The sequence below is a fragment of the Pagrus major genome, chromosome 11 (genome assembly GCF_040436345.1).
Source record: "Pagrus major chromosome 11, Pma_NU_1.0".
In the NCBI taxonomy this organism is placed as follows: Eukaryota; Metazoa; Chordata; class Actinopteri; order Spariformes; family Sparidae; genus Pagrus; species Pagrus major.
Window position 1 is genome coordinate 31,343,366 of NC_133225.1, and position 21,567 is coordinate 31,364,932.

General features: G+C 40.3%; 1 protein-coding gene across 1 annotated transcript in view; it reads left to right on the plus strand.

Annotated features, from left to right (window-relative positions):
* Positions 1-21,567, plus strand: part of LOC141004311 (adenylate cyclase type 1-like) — a 50,661-nt gene that overhangs the window by 21,359 nt on the left and 7,735 nt on the right. The window contains exons 7-15 of the mRNA XM_073475742.1: positions 1,731-1,872; positions 4,102-4,257; positions 9,399-9,593; positions 11,021-11,118; positions 11,323-11,407; positions 13,427-13,516; positions 14,539-14,795; positions 15,009-15,135; positions 16,817-16,933. Of these exons, the coding sequence (XP_073331843.1) occupies positions 1,731-1,872; positions 4,102-4,257; positions 9,399-9,593; positions 11,021-11,118; positions 11,323-11,407; positions 13,427-13,516; positions 14,539-14,795; positions 15,009-15,135; positions 16,817-16,933 (1,267 nt within the window). The remainder of the gene's footprint in view (positions 1-1,730; positions 1,873-4,101; positions 4,258-9,398; positions 9,594-11,020; positions 11,119-11,322; positions 11,408-13,426; positions 13,517-14,538; positions 14,796-15,008; positions 15,136-16,816; positions 16,934-21,567) is intronic.

Here is a 21,567-nt window from a genome sequence, read left to right on the forward strand (position 1 = left end):
CAGTTGAAAACTAGAATGCCAATCAGTAGAGTGCATACCTCGATCAAGGCCCAGCAGCCCCTTTTAATCCAATCAAGATACCGGGCACCTAAATATGCTTGATTTTCTTCATCAAGATCCATGCCTTATTTCCTGAGATATTAATGAAAATGTTGAAAAACATCATATCTTGCAATGTTAAAGAAAGTGAGATTTCTGCAGTGCAGTTTATTGTTACTTACTGGCTGACATACAGTATATGCTGATAATAATACTGGCCGATATGTCAGCCTAGTTTATCCTTCTTAGCCTGGTTGTTCCACTGAATACTCCAGGTCACACATGTCCGTCACATCAGCAAGAACATTTGCCGTTTCTATAACCGTCAATCAAAGAGTCTCACAGCCCAATAGCAGAAGCTGCTCTGTAGTCTGGTGGGATGGCAGTGGGTACTTCTGTATTTCCAAATGGCAGCAGAGCAACTGGCTTATAACATAATATTTTATGTTGGCCTTGCTATCAAGCTATACTGTATGTCCCTGTTGGCTAATAATTGTGAAGACTTAAGATTACGAGGGAATAACTTTAGTTCAACAAAATGTATTTTCCCAGGTAAACAAATATGTTAACTGTAAGATTAGATGTCACCTAGGTGTATGAACGGTAACGTTACGAAAACAAAGTTTACTTTGCCATCGTCATTTTACAGTTATTTATCTCACATAGCTACAAATAGATACATTACCTAACAGCTGTGTTTAAAAAAGAAAAACACTAATACAAATATGTTGCCCATTTCTTTCACTTTTCTCTCACTCAATCAAACTCAACAAATCAAGATCTTCACGACAGGAGGCAGTGTTGTTCAGTTTTTCCACAGGGGCCACCAGAACAAAAAAGATCCATTTAAATTGAACCTTTGTGGTTCGTCACACTAATCTGACTGAGATATTGTTAGTTTCTTAACACATCTCTAGTCAACAAAAGCAAAACACACCATCAGAGCTTTGTCACAACAGAGCAGTATCCCTGAGTATAACCAGTGATGTGGACACAACGTGATACTGTAGTTTCCACCGCAGTTGTTTCAGAATAAACAATACTGACCACCTGCTAATGAAGGAATATGTTATCCAGATGCAGTGAGACAGGATTTATCTGTGTTTCTAATTCAAAGTTTTTGGACAACACTGAAGTGTAAAGGCACAGAGATATGACACCTTGGCTGCACAGGGTGTAGCATCAGTTCATTCAGTTGGTTTTGGTCTTTTCATGCAATTTATTAATACAAGTAAAAACATGAAATATAATGTCATCCATTAAAAAGTCACCTCGTCATATTCTGTATTAAAAAGTTGGTTGGATTAAATGATTTCGCTTTGATCCAGTCTCATTGAATTTCTAAACAAGGACAGTAACAGCAGCGACAGAACACTTGTGTGATTTAATGTCACTTCATTCAGAGAAACTCAAACACAGTCACAAGCTGATTAGAATTTAAAAAGCATTGAAATGAGGTCACCTCCTTGGCTCAATTTGGTCTTGTTTCAAGTGAAGTATTAAGATTGTAGAAGTCGTTACAAGACTAAATGAGACGTTAGGATGAAAATTTCTTTGCTGGGAAGAATTTTAAGCAAGCCGAGGGGGCTATTAGGCCGATAAAAATAATGAGGGGGATAATGATTTGAGACCTTAACGCCAGACTTTTATCTCTAACTGCCTTGCGTCCTCTGCTCTGCTTGTGCTCGCAGCAAGGTGCACATCACAAGGACCACCCTGGAGTGTCTGAATGGAGACTACGAGGTGGAACCGGGCTTCGGCCACGAGAGACATGCCTTCCTCCAGAAACATCACATAGAGACATATTTCATCGTGCCATCACACAGACGCAAGGTGCCTCAGAATCATCTCTCCTCTGCATTTTCTCTCTTCCTCTCGCCAGTGTACCACTCGATAGGTGACACATCTGTCAGTGTTACAGTAGTTAATCCACTGCTGTGGAGAGAGAGGCGGCCATGTGTTAAGCTGGCGTACACATGGCTAGCATCACTATCTCACACCAACTGCACATGTGCACCAGGCTGAGTGTGTGCCGTAGCATTTTAAATCCGCAGCTAAAAGCTCGCGCACAGTATCTGTGTGAACACGCAAACACACACACACACACACACACACACACACACACACACACACACACACACACACACACACACACATGCGCACACACACAAACAAACAAACACTTGACACATCCAGGTTTTCTAATGTTGCACACTCACAGTTTACTGTAAAACACCCACTCAAGCCTATTGTTTTTCCATGAATAGGACAAATGAGACAATTCTCCGGTGTCCTTTAAAGGGATGTGGTGTCATCCTTTTCCTCTCATCCTTGACTGGATAATGCAAATGTTTCTCACGTTTATTGTTAGGATTGTTAGGATTTTAGTTTCCAGAGTAATAACGGATAATATGATTGTAGGTAAAAAGGAAATGACAAAATGAAAATGAGTTTGAGGAAATGATGAGTTTTAAAGTTTAATTTTCGTAGCAGTTTTATAGTTTTAACATGGCATCTATTATACATGTCTGCAAGACTTCAGAAAGTGGCAGTTAATCTCATTCAGCTCCATAAAAATTGTAAATTGTACAATACTTGTACTAACTGATTTGTATTTTGTAGCCTGAATGTTTTCAGTGTATTTCCACTTGTTATATACATTTTATGATCTTATATAACTCATTTATTTAGTTTTAATCTGATTTATGTCTCTTTTGTTTAGATTAATATGTAGAATACCAATGCTAGTATGTTAATATTATTACAACATGCTTAACATTAGCTACATACAAAGCATTAGCTTGTGATATGCTAAATACTAAATGCTATAGACTACATATAATTTTTTTAACTCTTACAGCACATAGCATACATGGCAACATGCTAACTGAAGCCAAGGTACTGTATAATGACAATTTAACATATCCATTTTCTGACTAGCCTAAAGCAACACCTTTAATTTATTCTGTTTTAGTTGACTTTCATCTGATTTGCTGGCTTTATTAGACATAAGTCTATTTTTGTTTGTGTATTGTATAAAACCTTCAATCAATAAGTGAAGTGTTAATGTTAGTATGTTTACATTCACTTGTCAAATGCTAAATGCTACATGGCAAACATCAGGTGTTTAACCTCCTGTAGCTGTTGGCATGCATGCTAACATGCTAACTGTAGCTACTGTTTAATGACATTATTACATTAAATATACATTTTCTTGCTAGCTTGAACAAACCTATTTTTTATATCTTTAAGTTTCATTTAGTCTGCTTTGTTGGTTGTAATACCCTTAGGACAGTTTTTGTATGTGTATGTTATAAAAACTTAAATCAATATATGGAATGCTCATGGTCGTAGGCCATGTTAAAATTGTTACAATATGTTAAACTTCAGGGCCGTACAAAACATTGGCTTGTGATGCTAAATGCTACATACTGTACATCATGTTTTTAACCTCCTAGCTGTAGGTACTGTATGGTGACTAAACTAAGACCTTTGATGTCTTATAGTCTGATTTGTAGCTTGTATTATTGTGTATGTTATAAAACCTTAAATTAACACGTTAATTTACCTATTAATGTTAGTATGTAAACATCGTTACAACACGCTGAAAATACATACAAAACATCAGCTTGTGATATGCTAAATGCTACATGAGCTTTATAACCTTTTGTAGCTGTAGGCATGCATGCTAACATGCTAACCTGTATGAAAACATGCTCACATTTACTTTATTTCCCTGAAGAATGCGAGCTGGAAAAGAGCCTGATACCAGTTTCCACAAAGATAGATCAGATGATTTATTTATTTTTCTAGTTCAAAAAGAAAGAGCACACAGTCTGAATGTGTGGGAGGCTCTGTCACACAAAACACTGCCTGGTTGTCGTTTTTAGCCTTGAATGAAGAACTGCTTATGAGGCTGTGAGGCTGAGAAGATTGATCTGTTACACATAAAGTGTGTAAGGAGATAATTATCGGGGAAAAAAATGTGAAATTTATGTCTTACTAGCCTCTAGTTCTGTCTTTTTGTTTCGTTCATCTCATTTTCTTTGCTCTCATTTCCAGATCTTTCCAGGTCTTATTCTATCAGACATCAAACCAGCCAAGAGGATGAAGTTTAAGACAGTGTGCTACCTGCTGGTGCAGCTGATGCACTGTAGGAAGATGTTCAAGGCCGAGATCCCCTTCTCCAACGTCATGACCTGCGAGGATGACGACAAGGTATGTAGAAGTGTGTCAGACGGATCAGTTTTTACAGTTTTGCGTGCATGTGTGTAGAGCTGCAATGATTTGTTGTCAACTATTAAATTCATCAGGCAGCTATTTTGATCAGCGATTAATCGGTTTCAGTGATATTATTTTTTAAAAAAAGTCCAAATTGTCTGATTCCAGCTTCTTACATATGAATATTTCTGGTTTCATCCCTCCTCTATGAAGGTAAAAGAAATATCCTTAGGTTGTAGACAAAACAAGACATTTAGGGAAACACTGATCCACATTTTTCACCATTTCTTGACATTTCATTGACCAGATTAATTGAGAAAATAATCAATAGATTAATCAACGATGAAGTAATGGCTCAGTGCGGCCCTGCGTACTGTACAGAATAGGTATGAATATTGCTGGTTTACGTAGTGAGAGAAATCCTTTTAATGGGTCTGTATGTCCGTTTGTAATGGAGGGAAATCCTGCTCGGATTCCTAATCTGCCACACACACACACACACACACACACACACACACACACACACACACACACACACACACTGTAACACTGTAATCTGGATTTCTAGATTTCATCATAAGTACTATAGTACACTGCATTCCAACTACTTGTTGAAAAGTAAGCCAGTGGAATGGATATTATGAGCAACTTGTGATCTTGTGTGTGTGAACATGTGCAGATACTGTACGGACTGTGGTGGGCGTGTTTGCAACATTAATTTGAGCTCATTCATGTGTTATTGTTATGTTTGTGGGTGTATTTGCTTTAAAACCACTATGACGCAGCAGCGCAGTCACAGTGCCGCCAGTTTGTCCCGAGGTCGGGCTGCTGGTGTTTGGAGGTTGACGATTGGTGTCGTGGCATCAGAAATAGCCTGCTAGCTGTAATCCGCCCGACTGTGTGAGCCCGGCCAGGCATTAGTACTTCATGATTCTGATGAGGTTGCATTACGACTGCTGGTAATCACCCACAGCCTGGTATCATCTCCTCTAATAGCATTAGCCACATTGTTACATGATTATCCAAGTAGCCAAAATCCCAGCATTGTGACACAGTGGAATTTTATAATGGAATTATGACACTGCAAATTCTAATAGTCAGAGCTGCCAGTCTCTGCTGAGTACAGGTATGATGCAGAGAGTGTCGGTCAAAATAAACAATGGGAGGCAGAACAGTGTGACGCACAATATGTTTGGGGAAATGTAATCAGAAAGCTGCTGGATAAGAGCTTAAATTTCTGCAATCACTTCCAAAATCCTTTGTCCTTAAATAGTCTGTACAAATCCTGGCAGGGTTGTGGATTTATTTGATTTGGAGATTGTAATTCATTTTATTGAGACTCGACAGTCAGAAATCCATGGGCATTTTGACGAGAAACACCTAAATTGCTTTTAAAATGCTCATTAAGAAAGATGTGTATGAGGAGCAAAATAATATTAGTCTTTGTGTCATCTCCAGTTAGACTGAATGATTAAGTGAGAGTGACTGTTTTTTTTCTTTTGTAGAAGCAGGTGTAAATGTGAAGAGTTGAATACAGTCTTGTGGCTGTCAAATACCAAAATGACAGAGAGAACTGACTCAGTCCCTCTAATTAGACAGTTCAGACTTAAACTATGAATCAGCCTATAATAACACGCCATACCATACAAAAGATGATTTATATATTTTTATTGTGAAAGAAGGATGACGTTTTTGGAAAAAATCTAATTTTAGTTTGTTGCAGTGATAATTCTGCTTATTTTAAACTTTGGCCTGATTTTACTAGTTTGTGGCATCATGACAACTGCGCTTGATGAATAGCTTAGCATCTCCCCAGGATGCACCCAAAGGACCTACGCTCCGAACAATGCAAAAAAAAAAAGATGTAATTAGTCTACTGTAAAACACACAACACGCACAGCACAGTGTAATCTGCCTGTGTCTAATTTTCTGATTAACCGCTGTCTGAAACTTTAGGATTTTGTGGCATTCAGTTGAGTCATGTGGAATCTAGCAAGTAGTTTGAAACTTCAAATCATAAGATAGAAATCTCTAAAATTACTGATTTCTTTGAGATTTAGCTGTAGTTTTATCTTAAAGTGGTAATCTCAAAGATTTCCGTTTCATTCTCTTTGGTGACACCGATGGCAATAAGCGGCTGCAGGTGTATTTTTGCTAGCTTGCTAACAGAGAAAATAAATTAGCCCTGAAACGGTCCCATTTGTTGTTTCCAAACCTAATGACTTCCACAAAGTTTCATGAAAATTTGGCCAAATCCATAATCCTGCTGACAAACAACCGGCACTGAAAATATAACCTCCTTGGCGAAGTAACAAACTCAATCTATGTGGTGACTAAGGTTACCCTAAAACAAGGTATATAGCATATACCATGTATGTAACATTCTAGCTTGCCCATGTTGAAGTAATGGGCTAATCCTAGCATGGCAACAAGCTATCAATGTTAAACATTACTTGCTAAAAAATTATTTACTTTAGTTTTTTCTATGAACATTAACTAGTGTACACGCTAATGTTAGCATCACAACATGCTAATGTGCTGGAATGATGTTACATGCTAAAAGTAATCTTAACATCCAAAATATGCTAACTGCGGGCATGCTGACTTGCTAATGTGTTAGCATTCAGCTGGGCTTAAAAACACCTTATTTAAAAACAAAATGTGGTCAGAATAAGCAAAAGTGAAAAATACTCACAAACTGTGGTGAGAAGGACCATAAATATTGTAATAATGCATTAGCTTCATGAAAAGCATCTCTCCAGGATGCACCCAAAGGACCTACACAAACTCCAAACAACCCGAAAAGTAATTACTGTCTTATTTTGTGATTAACTACTGCTTCAGTATGTTTTGGCGGGTCCAGGGCGGCATTCCGAAGGGCCGCCATTCCGAACGTTCACTTTCATGTTTTGGAATGCCGGCCCTTAATTATTTTTGAAAAAAGGTCGCCATTCCGAACCTCAAACCCTAACCTTAACCATAACCCGGTCGGAATGGCGGACCGTCGGAATGGCGGTCCTTCGGAATGGGTGTCGCCCCCGTTTTGGCAGTGTTAAATTAATTAACTGAGCAGCTAGCAAGACGTTAGGAACTTCAAATAATCAGACAGACATTTCTAACTTAGACATCAGTTCACTTCACCAACAACAGTAAAAATGGCCACTTAAATTCATGACATCGCTCTAAGATTACTTATTCCTTTGAGCTTTTGCTGACACTGCTAATGCTAACTCTAAAAATGTTCATATCATATAAATCATATCATCATATAGCATGTCTTATTGTTAAGCTACATTCTTACTGCCCATGTTTAAGTTTCGTGCTATTGTAACAAGCTAACAATGATAAACATTACTAACAAAACACTAGTTAGCCTATTTTTGTACTAACTTTGTACTAACTCACTAATTTGCTAACTTATCTGTTACACTGTGATGACCATGAGTGTACATGCTAATGTTATCATCACAACATGCTAATGTTACATACTAAAAGTCAGCATCTTAGCACCCATATGCCAACTGTAAGCATGCTGACTTGCTAATGTTTAAGCAGTCAGCTCAGGCTAAAACACCTCAGGCTGACAAAGTAAAGCTTATTTTTTTAAAAAAAACAGCATGTGGTCAGAATAAGGAAAGTGAAAAATACTCACAAACTGTGGCGAGAGGGAGCAAAACTAATATCGGCAGGGTTGGAAGATTTTGATGCTAGCATGGTTTGCAAGCTTTAGTTGTCCTTGCGGTCACTGTACCCATCTCAACATGCTGTCTGTTCTTACAAATAAGGTTATGAACAATGATAGATTCTAGTTTAGGTTACTCTGTTCCTTTTTCATGTGCATCCTGGCTAACTGGCTTACTGGGACATTTATATTGTACAGAACCACTGTTACTGTTACTAATTACACCTTTGCACCTTTGCTATGTCAGCATTGGAAAAAAGGTCAATACATAATAATAAAGTCAAGAGTCTGAATCTGAGATGTCTTTAATGGCTGCTAAAACATAATAACTACAGTTAGGACCTGTGTATCCCCTTCCAACCCAGAAAAAGTCGTCCATGCACTAATATGCTAGATTTATTACAGCAATTGACATTTTTATGGGATCTCCCGGACTTGAGACAAAACAGTGCAGATGTAGGAGAAGACAACATACACACATCTTTTCCTCGTTGCACTGGCTGCCCATCTGCTATCAAGTCTAATTAGAAAATCTCATTAGTTCTTGTGGCTTCATAGATCTTCCAACCAAGAGGTTTGTTAGACAGTTTTGTCTGAGTGCCGTCTCAGCTTCTACGAAGGAACAGATGTCCTAAAAAAGGTTTTGTCATTTAGAATTCAGCTTGACTTTACTTATACTCCCTTTACAATTTGGGTTGTTTTTGTCACATTTATTTGGCTTTATCTTTTGAAGAGGTTATGTTTCACTTGCGTCCGTTGGTTGGTTGGTTGGTTGGTTGGTTGGTTGGTCGGTCTGTCAGCAGAACAACTGGATGGATTCCCATGAAACTTGGATGCAGAATAGAGCCCATTAACTTTTGGTGTGGATTTGGATGATGGGACAGATCCAGGAAGTTGATCACTTTCTTTAACATTCTGACACATTTTCATTCATTTCTCAGGGAATAATGCATGGATCCTGATGAAGAACATCAGAGTACAATTTGACGTGGATAACGGGGACCTGTTAGGCCTTGGAGGAGGTATGCACTCTACTGAGTGCTAGAGTATTGTAGGCAGTAATTAGCCATCATTAATACATTTTTTTTTCTTACAATGACATGTGAAAGTGTCTTCAGTGAAGAAACAGGATGCTTTTTGTTTCTGTATATAAGCATCCCACACATTTAAGGGGCATGTATGCGCTGTGCACCAGCTGCTCTGCCTGAAGATTTGTGAATAGGTGATTTTAAAAGTCTATCTGAGCAAAGCAGCAATTTAGCAAACAACCCTCAGCCAAACTTTACATCTTTCTACCTCACCAGTGGTAATGAGGTGTAAAGTTTTCTGTGTCAGAAAACTTTTTGTGTTGTGGTATATAACAAGCGCCGCAGCCTCACAGGGGCAGGCCGGCATGGCTGTAGCCTTTTCATCATCAGGCGGAGGCTGATTGTGTTGTCTGTTTGGTGCCTGACAGCGGAGAGCCCTGCGGACTGCGTCGGAGAAGCTGAGGAGTCGGACGTCCTTCTCAGCCACCGCTGTGCAGCATTCGCCGGGAACACGAGTCAATCGCTACATCGGGCGACTCATCGAAGCGCGGCAGACCGAGTCAGAAACAACAGACCTCAACTTCATCACCCTGTTCTACAGGAGCAGAGACAGAGAGCGCAGAGTGAGGACACACACACACACACACACACACTGAACATCTGCAGAGAAACTTGTTTCTATTTACAAAAGGCTGCAAAAATGTAACAAATATATACTTTCCTCATTACACACAAAGTAACATGCTTCGTGACTGCACTCCCCCTGTCTCTCACACACACCCTACACAGTCTCTAATCTCTCTCCCCTCTCTCCCTCTCTCCTACGCCTGTTGTCTAAGATGTCTGTATGTGTGTGTGTGTGTGTGTGTGTGGATGAAGAATCCACCCACCCTCTCTCAGGAGGGGGTGCAGATAATGATTTGGGAACGTCTGAGCACCACACGTGATATCTGTTTCCTATGTGTGCGTGGGCAGAGCCATAAAGGAACAGGGACTGTGTGTGTGTGTGTATTTGTGTGTGTGTGTGTGTGTGTGTGTCAGTATCAGTGTCTGTGTCTTTGTCTGTGTGCAATCTAGACACCCAAACCCTGTACACAGTGAAAACTAGTTAATTGTTTCTCATTTTAACGTATTTTAGGAGTCAGGAAATCACCCCCAGCAGAAAGCTGATGACACAAATTAGTACAAAGTGTTTATTAACTCCCACACAGCTGCAGTAAAAATATTTCTTTCATAAGATGCTTGTAGAGTTCAACTGTTGTTCCAGAAATGTAGATTGTGACCTCACACACTGCCCCTGGGAGGTCAGCCAGTGGTCGGGTGGTGGGTCTGTTGGCTCGACTTGTTGGTTGTAAGATGTTGTGGCAGCTCGGTCGTTCCGTGCACGCTGGAGAAGCCTCGGGGCTGAGTCAGCAAGTAGGACTGCTAACCTACTTGCACAGCTAACTGAGCTACAGTAACTAGACTGCCGTACAGCAGTTATGTTTAGCAGCAATTAGCGCTTACTTTAGCAACAAAGCTACCTGAATCTGGACACTCCATAAATCACCTTGATAGTGTAACTGGCCTCTGTTGTCATTCTAAGAAGCTGCGTATGGTTCCTGTCAGGTGTTCACTGGGAGCCTGCTGGTTAGCAGTTACTTTAGCAACAACTAAAGCTATCTGTGCATAGCATGGACGTATAATGAGACAGAGGAGACTGGGCTTTCTGGGAGGCGGGGCTTGAAGAGACTAAAACAGAGCATTCAGGAAGAGCGTGAATAGAGGTGCTGCAGCAGTGGACCGTGTTTTTGAAGGACAGGAGCGTGTGAACATCTTCTGGTAAACATACAAAATAAATGCATGAACCTGAGCATAAGAAGCATCGACATTAAGAATTATGGTTTTACACAATGTCCCACCTGTGCTTCTTGTGTAAGGTAAGGATTCCCCCTCAGAAAAGGACATATTACCGTCGCCTTCCTAGATCCAGATAAACATCAGACAGGATGGATGGATGAATTCCTCTTATGTTGACATTCTCCCTCTGTTTTTTTTCCATTTTCCTCAGTATCACCAGGTGTATGACGACCATTTCATCAGTGCGGTGGTTCTCTCTCTGATCCTCGCTGCTCTGTTTGGCCTTATCTATTTGCTCATGATCCCACAGTACGTACACTCACACACTCACCACACACTCACCACACACTCACCACACACTCCTCCACATTTGCAGCTTATCCATTCGTGTAGTGTAATTGGATGGATCTTGCTGTGGTGTAGTGAGACCATTAAAGAGAAGGTGTTTTCACTGCAGTCAGTGGAAAACCAGGGGAAGCCCTTCTCACTCTGGTCTCTGCTCTGCTCTCTCAGGGGGATGCTGGTGCTGCTGCTGCTGGTGCTGTGTGTGTGTTTCCACGTGGCCTGTGTCATGTACCTGCATCTCACCAGTGTTCAGGTAGGACTCACAGACCTCCTCCTGCACTGTTCTGCTCACAAACTTGACTCCTCAGTCCAGAGGGTTTGCACTGATGCCACTTCTTCTCTTGATACGAGCCTCTACAACACAGCTGAGTGGCAAAACAGAGCATCAGGTGGCTGCTCTCTGAACAGTTAGAGCTGTGATACTGGAAAGAAAACCAATTCATATATTGACAACAAAGATGCCATGGGTACACAATAATCTGTGCGTTAGTAGTGGTTGTTGAAATGTTGCCAGTATTTTCACACATAAATGAATAGACACCATTACCCTAGAGCTTTCACTATCAGTAATTGTCATTATTACTTATGGTGTTACAGCTTCAAAATGACAGATCCTCACCTTTGAGTTGCTGGAAACAGGGAAAGTTTGGCATTGTTGCTGGATAAATAAGATGATTTTTTTCTGCTGCTGGGAGTTTCTCAATTAAAGCAAAAACAAAAAGATCAATCTGATATGGCTCAACAGGTGAACCAATTAAACACACCATCACCTTGAGTACAATTAGGATTTTTCTAGCTTTGAATATTGTTGTAAACATTTGGGATAATCTAAGTACACAACTCAACAACATACATAACACATGTCTCGTTGTTGTTATAGATTTTAATGTGGAGAGGTTACATATTACATCTTTACGTGGTTAGTTAATTATCACTTTGGCACCAAACAAAGCCTTGGAAACATCTAGAGGCTTTGTCACATTTTAAAGCACAAATTGTTAGTCTGATCAAAATCCCAAAGACTTCATGTAGCAAAATATTGCATCCAAAATTGCTCATGTTCAAATGCTTTGTAAACAAATCAGTCACATTTAGTTAACATTAGAGTACACAGTTTATTAGGAAGTGTCCCTTCACATTACTTCTGTTCTCTTAACCTTTAGTAGACTGTTAAAACTTCTCCCTGAGACTGTAGCTCAGGTAGCATCACATGGAGAAGGTCAATGGAAACGGTAAAATAAAAAACAACGTCCATAATTTCGCAGAACATTTGTAATGCTCACTCTTGGTGTTTGTTTTCTTCCTGGAAAAAGAGTTAATGCAGTTAATGGCACATGGGAACCTTTTCTGAATCGGTTCTGACAGCAAACATTTAACTCCCAGGACTGATCAGCTGTTTCTGCTCTGACTGAAGCTTCTTTTCTGCTGAAGAGACGGAAAATAGCGGCAGATGTCTCCTCGTTGCTCTACACACATCTGATGAACCTTTCCTCTCATTAATACATGACACAACCCTGTTTTCTATATTGTTTTTAGTGGTTTGAGGTTCATCAGGTGCTTCTTAATTACCTCATCTTTTAACAACCGCTTCCTCTGCAATCCTATAATGTTTTTCCAACTGGAATATCCTGTTTATCTCGATGACCAACTCCTAATAATTGCATAACAGCAGTGGAGGGAAACCACTTTATTTCCCATTTGTTTTGCCAATTTTCTTGAAATTCCTTTAAAATTCGTCTGGAAACAAAGCTTGGTTTAACAGTGCATTGAAACACAGCTATATTATTTTAGCACAGTTTTAAATAACTATTATGAGAAAGTCAGCTGCGTTGGATCGTAAACTCTTACGGGCTGTATTTTCTGCATATGGTCCCAGCGCTGTTTGCTTATGCAAATTGTATCTGATGAAGGTCTGAGGAGTGTAAGTGACCAGCAGTGTGCAGGAGTTTTGACTTCTCTCTCTGTAAATGTGAGACTCCAGATGCTGATTGCCAGAGACTTGTCACAGAGTTTGGTGTGACCGTGACAACTTGTATTGGCTTTGACATCACATTCACACCCTCTATATGACACTGTGGAGTCATGCTACACTGAGCTGTCATCATATCCTTTAAGCGTCTCCTCTAATAGGCCTGCGCATAATGAGCCACGCCACAAAATGCACTCATTTCATTTCCACTCCTGGCTAATGATGTGTCTAAAATGCTATTGAGGTAGATAAACAGGTGCGTAATTTACTGACTGGTTCGCCTCCTGTCTCCCCTGGTTTTAGTGCCAACCAGGCTGCCTCACTATCCAGATCCGAACGGTGCTCTGTATCTTCCTCGTTCTGCTCACCTACTCTGTGACCCAGGCCTGTGTGGTAAGTGTGTCGGTAAGATCCCAACCACTTGTTTTATATATTTTTATAATTATTGTGGTTTAAGATCAAGATATCATACAAAATTGATTTAAAGTGTTTGGCATTAAAAAAAAAAAGAGGCTCAAACAGATAAAAACATCGGAGACAAAGGACAAAAGAAAGAGAGAGAGATGTCCTTCCCCTAACCCCAAGGCCACAGGGCAACACAGCTTGATCTGTAATACTGGATGGATAAAAATAATGATAATACAAATTAATACAAAATGCATTAAAAAAACATTTTGTTGTTCATCCAGCAGACTTGATTGTTCGCACGTCTCTGCAGTACATTAGTTGGCAGAGTAACGACTCACAGCTGAGCAGATGGTGCTGCAGAGTCTCAGAAGAATAAAACATTTATTGTTCAAGTGTAAAATACTCATTAAAACATTTTTAACGCAAATTGGTTAATGTCAGCATCAGCTCCAGAACCCAGTCAGGCTCTGATGTGTGTCTGTGTGTGTGTGTGTGTGTGTGTGTGACTACTGTAAGCATAAAATAACCAACAACAAAGCAAAGCAGGGATTTAGTGAAGGGATGGTACTGCTAGTTACAGTCTACTGTGTGTGTGTGTTATAATTAATCAAGTCTACAAACAAATGTCAAAGAGGAAGCAGAGCCTGAAGAGGTTCCTTTAAAACAACTTGTTTTGTGAAAAACCCATAAAAAATATAGAAACAAGACTGAGAGTCTGCAGCCGTGCCCCCACCTCTGTCAGGCTACTGAGGCTCAGTGCTGCTTTGAGCCAACTGCCAACATCAGCATGCTAATATGCGCACAATGACTGCTAACATTTTGATGTGTAGGCATCATGTTGACAGTGTTTACCATCTTAGTTTAGCTTGTAATTAATTGCGATGAAACCTTTCCAGCAGAACCGCACATCTTTTATGTGTATTACATCATCATAGATGGTGTCCAGCTGATATAGCTCACTCATATTAATGGTGAGTGGTTGCTTTATGTTGACCCACTTCCTCCAGGTGGGATGTGTTCCTTGGGGGCGAGTTGGGACAAACTCCAACGACTCACTGGAGGACATCCCTGCAGACGACAACAGCACAGGAGTGGACAGAGCTTGTCCCAACATGGCGTACGCCCTGCTGTCCTGCGTGGCTGGCACCCTCACTCTTGTGCCCTACCTCCGAGTATCCTCGCTCCCCAAGATCCTCCTGCTCCTCCTCCTCTCTGTCACCTACACCGTTGTCATGGAGACCAGTGGCTATCGCCAAGCTGTGGGGTGAGGCCGGGCTGCATGTGATGTTCTGTTAGATAAGGGAAAACGTGTGTTTGTGGTCCAGTATGGTTTAATTCATGTTTTTCTCTCTATCATATTTGCCTGTGAGGGATTTTGTTTGTATTTGCTGTCATAACAAAGTGTATATATATACTGTATATATATATAAATATAAATATAAGGAACCAATAACCCATTGTTGTTTGTTTCTTTCAGAGGAGGGTTTCTCCACACTCAGGGGTATGATCCTGTGTTAGCGGTCTTATTGTTTTCTGGAGCTCTGGCTCTTCACTCTCGACAGCTGGACCTGAAGCTGAGGCTCGACTACCTGTGGGCAACTCAGGTACATCTGTTTGTAACACCTGTAACTGCTCATACATGCACAAAGCTTTGTATCTGTTAATCCAGTGCTCTTGTGCACTGCAAGAAATCTTATAATGGCGTGTTATTGTTAACTGAGTCAAAAAGTAATATTAAAAGGATGGAAGAAGCTCAGATTGTCGAGCAGGTTGGATATTAATTGTAGTTGGTTGGTGATTACATCCTCAGCTCCTTCTTTTGCACAGCTCAAAGTGTCTGTAATTGTTTTAATCCCAATGCAGTTAGACTGTTTTAACCTGTTTCTAATGCAGATTGACTAATGCAGATTGACTTGTTTCAATATATTCAATAGCTCCTCACATCAAGTATTGGTTATCTTTACTCTGCTGCAGCTAATGTTTCTTTTTTCTTTTAAAATACAGACACACACATCTGAAACATCAATATCAGTGTAGAGCTCCAACAATTATTTGAACAATCCATTACTGAGGATTTGCACCTTTTCTTTGTCATTAACGACAACGGCGGGAAATTATGAAGAGAATTTTTTGACATTTTTAGACTATCAACAGATGAATCAATACTGAAAATAACCATAGTTGCAGCCTTGTATCAGATTCCAGCATCAGTTGAGCTGTTGTGGTGATCTTGAATGTAACAGTTGAAACCTTCACTGTTCCCTGATAAAAACATCTGGTCCACTAGTAAAGTATCACATATGTGTAGATTATTATTTTTATATGTGTACTCACAGATATTTGACAGTGTATTAGGGCCACTGTAGGTAGAAAATAATAGACAACCAGGGCAGTGTGATAATATTTCGAGAAAATACTCAGAGATGAAGGCGTAAATTTATGAGTAAAACTCGTGTATTCTAGAGAGATAAAAGTCGTAAATTTGAGAGAAGAATCTCAGAAATTCTCTCAGATCAAAAGGCACACATTTACTTAAAAGAACAAAAAATGCTGGGTCTTTTCTGTCAAGGAACCACATCCCTAATATAGTATCATACAGATGTAATGTCTAAATAAGAGCCCATATCTCAGTGAAATGATACTCAGGTGATTGGTTGTTATATCAGGTGTAATGAGATATTTTGACCAAAATATGTTTGATAAGATTTTGAGTCTTTGCAGTGTGACTTTGTCAAATTGTGAAGCTTGTTTTTTCTCTCTCTTGTAATGTTATCATTTATTCATTCATTATTGTTTTCAATGTGTATATTTACCTCAATCTAAGTAATCAAGCAAAATACTATTCACAAAAAATCACAGAAATTCTTGAAACAAGTTGATTTCTGATAGAAAACTGGCTGAAATATTCTGACTGGATTTTACAAACTAAAATTTAAAACACTTCCTTTAAGGCAGACATGGTTTGATATATTAGTGTGTTTGCGCTGTGTGTTTGTGTGTTCGCATGCAGTCCTGTTCAGTCTCAGTGGATCATCAGTGTTGCTTTCTATTTTAAGAATGACAGTGAGCTTGTCTTGTTTGCAAATCATTATCTCCCTCTAGTGATAAGGAACAGCAATTACATCCCCCTCTGAGCTTTGTGCTGCACTGAAGCTGTATTGTGTTTGAACAATAGAGCATCAGTTTCACTTTGGATCTACATACCACCCTGTGAGGACTCACCTCTCCGTCTCCACCTGTGTGTGTGTGTGTGTGTGTGTGTGTGTTGTGTGATTGTTCATCCAGGCGGAGGAGGAGAGAGACGACATGGAGAAGGTGAAGCTGGACAACAAGAGGATCCTGTTCAACCTGCTGCCAGCTCATGTGGCTCAGCACTTCCTCATGTCGAATCCCAGGAACATGGTGAGCATCCACAGACGTGTTCAGGCTCGTCCAACACTGATCATCGGTCTAAAGAGAGTTAATGCCTCTGAAACCAGCACAGAGTCTCATAGTGTTTCCTCGTACACCCAGGAGGAGCTGGTTTGGGGATTTGTATTTTAGAAGACATCAATGTTAGTGGCTCCTGAATATAAAAGAGATTTCTTCATTTGAATGACCTCTCCAAGCCTAGCGGGGTAAAAGTAAACACTATAACACAAGAAAAACGCTTGGAAAAATAACACATAGTTTCAAAAAATAAGATAACATATATATGATAAGCATCCTCCTCTGGTACTCACTTCACAACCCCTTAAATTCATCTTATGACCCATTTTGGATTCCGAGCTCCACAATGCATTTAAAAGACTGTATTTCAGTTAAGTGCAAGCCTTTAAAGTAATGATATTAGAGAAAAACATAATAAAATTATTGTTAAAGTGTTATAACAGATTGTATGTGACTATATGATAACTTAAAAAAAAAAAAAGGTCAAAACCAAGTATGTTATAGGGCTGTAATTAGTGAATCTGTAACTAATTTTCTCAGTTAATCGATTTGTTGTTTGGTTGATAAAATGGTGAAAAGCTGCTTAGCTAACAGCACCCTGTCTGAAGTGGGTGCATGAGCTCGACCACGCGCTGAGGATGTAAATAACGTCTTTTCAAATCAGTTTGGATCTTCAGTTTTCTAGGAGAATGCTGCAATGCTGTTTTGCTGTGAAGCTCCAGAAATGTTTTGTGTTAGGAGTTAGTGACTGAATTTTCTACTTGGGTGAACTTATCCTTTAAGCTAGCACATACTGCTGCCAAAGAGGCCTGGATGTGTAAAAATCTGTCACTTTAGATCCATAAATCAAGCTGGTAATCCATCAGCTGCTTTGGCAGAGCTGAAGAGGAGGATAGTGGGCCCTTTGTATGCAAAATAAAATGTCCCATCATTTAAATAAATGCTCTGTCTTCATGTGGGAAACTCTCCCAGCTGTTTAGGACAATGGCACTGCCTCCCTGCCCGAGTGTTGTGGTGTTAAAGTGGAAGTGTGAGCTGACAGCTCTGTGTGTCTGTGTCCTCTAACTGATGAACATCCCCTCCACTGATCTCGGTTCCTTCCTCGGCCCCCTCCTCTTTCAGGAAGTGATGAAAACATACATCCTGTCAGGAAATTCAAAGCCCCTCAGGAGGAAGAGCTCTGTTTGTAAACACTGAAGCTAAAGCGCCCAAATTATCCATGCGACAGACCTGGAAGTGTTTGTAGGTGTGTGGAAGTTACAGCAAAGACAGAAACTGTGCCATACATCCTGTCAGACGATTTTCAAATTAATATCAAGGAAAACAATGTGGAGGTAAATTCATATTCCAATACTGAAAAATAAAACATGTTACTTTTGTAAATACTCTAGATAATAGGAAATGTTTTCATCTTGTGTTATGAAGGATCATGTTTGTTTGGATGGTGATTTTGTTGTTACAACACAACAAATGTTATGTAATTAGAAGAATACAGCTTTGATGTTGCAAGTCAGAATTCTGCCTGTTTAGCATATGAGAGCATATTTTGGGGCGACATTTCAGCATAATGAGCTCAAAAGCTGCAAGAACATTGACCACAGGGGTCTGTGACTGACATGCAAGAAGACAATCTACAGACTTAAGTTTCAAGTTTATTTTATTTACAGTATAAAGTACTTTTTAAACAGGTTGTGCACCAAAATTGTCAAATTAATCTGGAGGAACACTTATGATTGCAGCATACTCAGGATGGATTTAAAGTTATTTAAATTTCACTATCTTCCAGGATTTGGAAGAAAAAGATTAAAATAAGAGCGGTCAAAACTGATGCAGCAGAGGCTGAGATATCAGACTTTAGGTCACTCATGGTTCGAGCTCCAACAATGCAGGGTCCTACATTTACCATGATGCATCTTGAAAGCATTTTTTTAATCACACCTTGTCCGTCAGACAAATGTCCATGTGTTTCCAGTAATGAAATGTAACTAAGTAAAATTACTCAAGGACTGTATGTATAATTTTGAGATGCTTGTACTTCCTGCTACTTTAAACTTCCACTCCACTGGAAGTACATTATACATCGTACATTTAGTTATTAGATGACATGCTGCATTAGAGCCAAGCTGAGCATTTTTAAATGTTTTCATTTTATCAGCAATTAGATAAATAAAATTAACTCAAGTACTATTCATACGGGTGACTTTCAGTTTTACCAAAGTAATATTTTAACACGATATCTTTACTTTTACCAAGTATGACTTTTGTGTACTTCCTTGTACACTGTTCCTTTGCTGCTCCCAGTTTGACTGAAATAATCCTAATGACATCACTATGACATCATGTGGATCCTACCGAGCTGCAGAAAACAGTTTGTGGCGTGGTGGAGGCTAGGGATGAGTGTTGCCGAACAACCCCACCTGGGGAATTTCGCTCCAGGAAGTAGTTGCTGCTTTTCAGAGAGGCTTTAAGATCCCGCAGGCTCATGAATCACCACTGGGCAGGAGACAGTGTTCAAAATATAAAAATCCTTTTATTATACAATTTTGTTTCAAGATTACCAGGCCGTCTCACATTAATAAACACTGGGCCAAAAGGGGGGATGGATGGACAGGGCTGGGCTTGCCACGGCGGCCCGAAACCAAAGAGGAGGGAGAAACAAACAAATAATATCACCCGTGACACTGCACACACACGCCTGAGACGTGAAGAACCCGCCACCAGGGATTGGGTCGCAGCTCTGGGCTCACAGCACCTGTCCACAAGGAGAGAGGGAGAATTAAAATGGCCTCACAGTCTGACTGGTATCTCTCTCATGCGCGCACACGCACACGCACACGCACACGCACACACACATACACATACACATACACATACACACACACACACACACACACACACACACCAAAATCAACAATAAAGTAATATGAAAAAGAAACCAAAATAACCAAAAAAATATATACATATAATTAAATCTTCAAATACAATTAAACAAAAACAATGAAAAGAATACAAAAGAACTCAAATTCACACTTATCAATACACAAATTAATAAATCAAGCTGTTCAATCAATAACAGACCCACGCAGCGGCCCCCAGAGAGCCCAGGAATTTTAGGGCTCTGATAATAGCTCTGTGAGGGGGATGCTGGACCCAAACTTAACCCAGAGAACCCAAAAAAAAAGAAGACAACAAGAATAAATTTTTAAATGGGACTAAAATAGCTGCGTAAAGTCAGCAGCAGCCAAACAATGGAGCCAATCAAAACAGCAGCGTTGTCCAGGGAGCCGTGGCGATGAATTAATACTTATATGGACCTCACTGGCACAGCGTCACAGCAGGCCAGGTAGCAGAGTTACTGCGCGGCTTCTGCCTGATCCAAACCACGAGGAGGCACAATCCACACCCAGGAGGGCTTCCAGCGGGGCAACCCGGCCCCACGGCGACAGCAGTCTGCCACACTGTTGTGCTACAGGAGGAAACGTGCACCAAGATGATCCGCCACGCCAAACAGGGCTCCACCACACTCAGACACGCAACACAGGCACAAACACCTGCACCGGCTCTGCCACGCCAGGCCACAGCCACCACGGAGGACGAGCGGAACCGGAAAGGAAGAGAGGGCTCGCAGGTGTGACCAGACCAGTATAAATAAAGTGCGCAGCGCCGCCCATCAATCAGTGCGTCAGTCCACACCTAATGTGGATGGAGCGAGGAAGAGGGGGACAGGATGGAAACAAAAAGACCGTCCTGCCACGATATCAACAAACCTCTGAAGAGATTAAAACCAACAAGTTTCTCCTGTGTAGCCACATAGCTCCATTAAGTCCATTATTATTCAAAAATGAATAAAAACACAAAAGAGCGATAGGTTAGTGTAGTTTGTTGTAGACTTTGGTCAGGACTTCATTTTCTACGATGAACAGACGTTACTGAGCATGCTGGCTCCATTTTTTCACTGATTTGAGTTTGACGAGCTGAGAGAAACACACTACATTATGAAAGAATATGTGACTTATGTTTAATAGGTTTTTGGATGACAGTGCAGCTCTATGGCACAGAGACGTTCAGCCTCAGGCTTTAGGTTAAGTTCTTTGTTGGTTTTGGTCTTGTTGTGGGATTTGTTAATAATAATAAAAAGATAAATTAAGGGCGGTCTTATCCTTTAACAATCAGTGGGCTGTGCATCAGGCGGTGCAGGGATCGTCTGAGGCTGAGACTAGTAAACACTGGGGGCAGGAAGTCAGAAAGTATGTTTCCGGCACATTGGTGACCCCCTCGGAGCTGCAGTGTATAGAGAGGCTTCCTCTCTTTCCTCTGGGCTAAAGTTCACCTTTACACTGTATTCATAACACAGCGCAGTGGGACTCTGCTGCCTGGAATTCAAAGTTTTACTGCTCCAACAATGATTGAAAAATCATTTTTATTACGATGGGAACTACAGCGGCCACCAGAGAGCAGACTGGTTTGTTTGCCCTTTATACACATAGTTGTTCCTGAGGTTTGTGTGAAAAATGGAACCAAAAAGGTCTAAATTGTTTTATAAAACTATTTTATGTTTTTGAATGACTTGGCACCTCAAATAAAACTGCAATTTTGCTGTTGGAGAC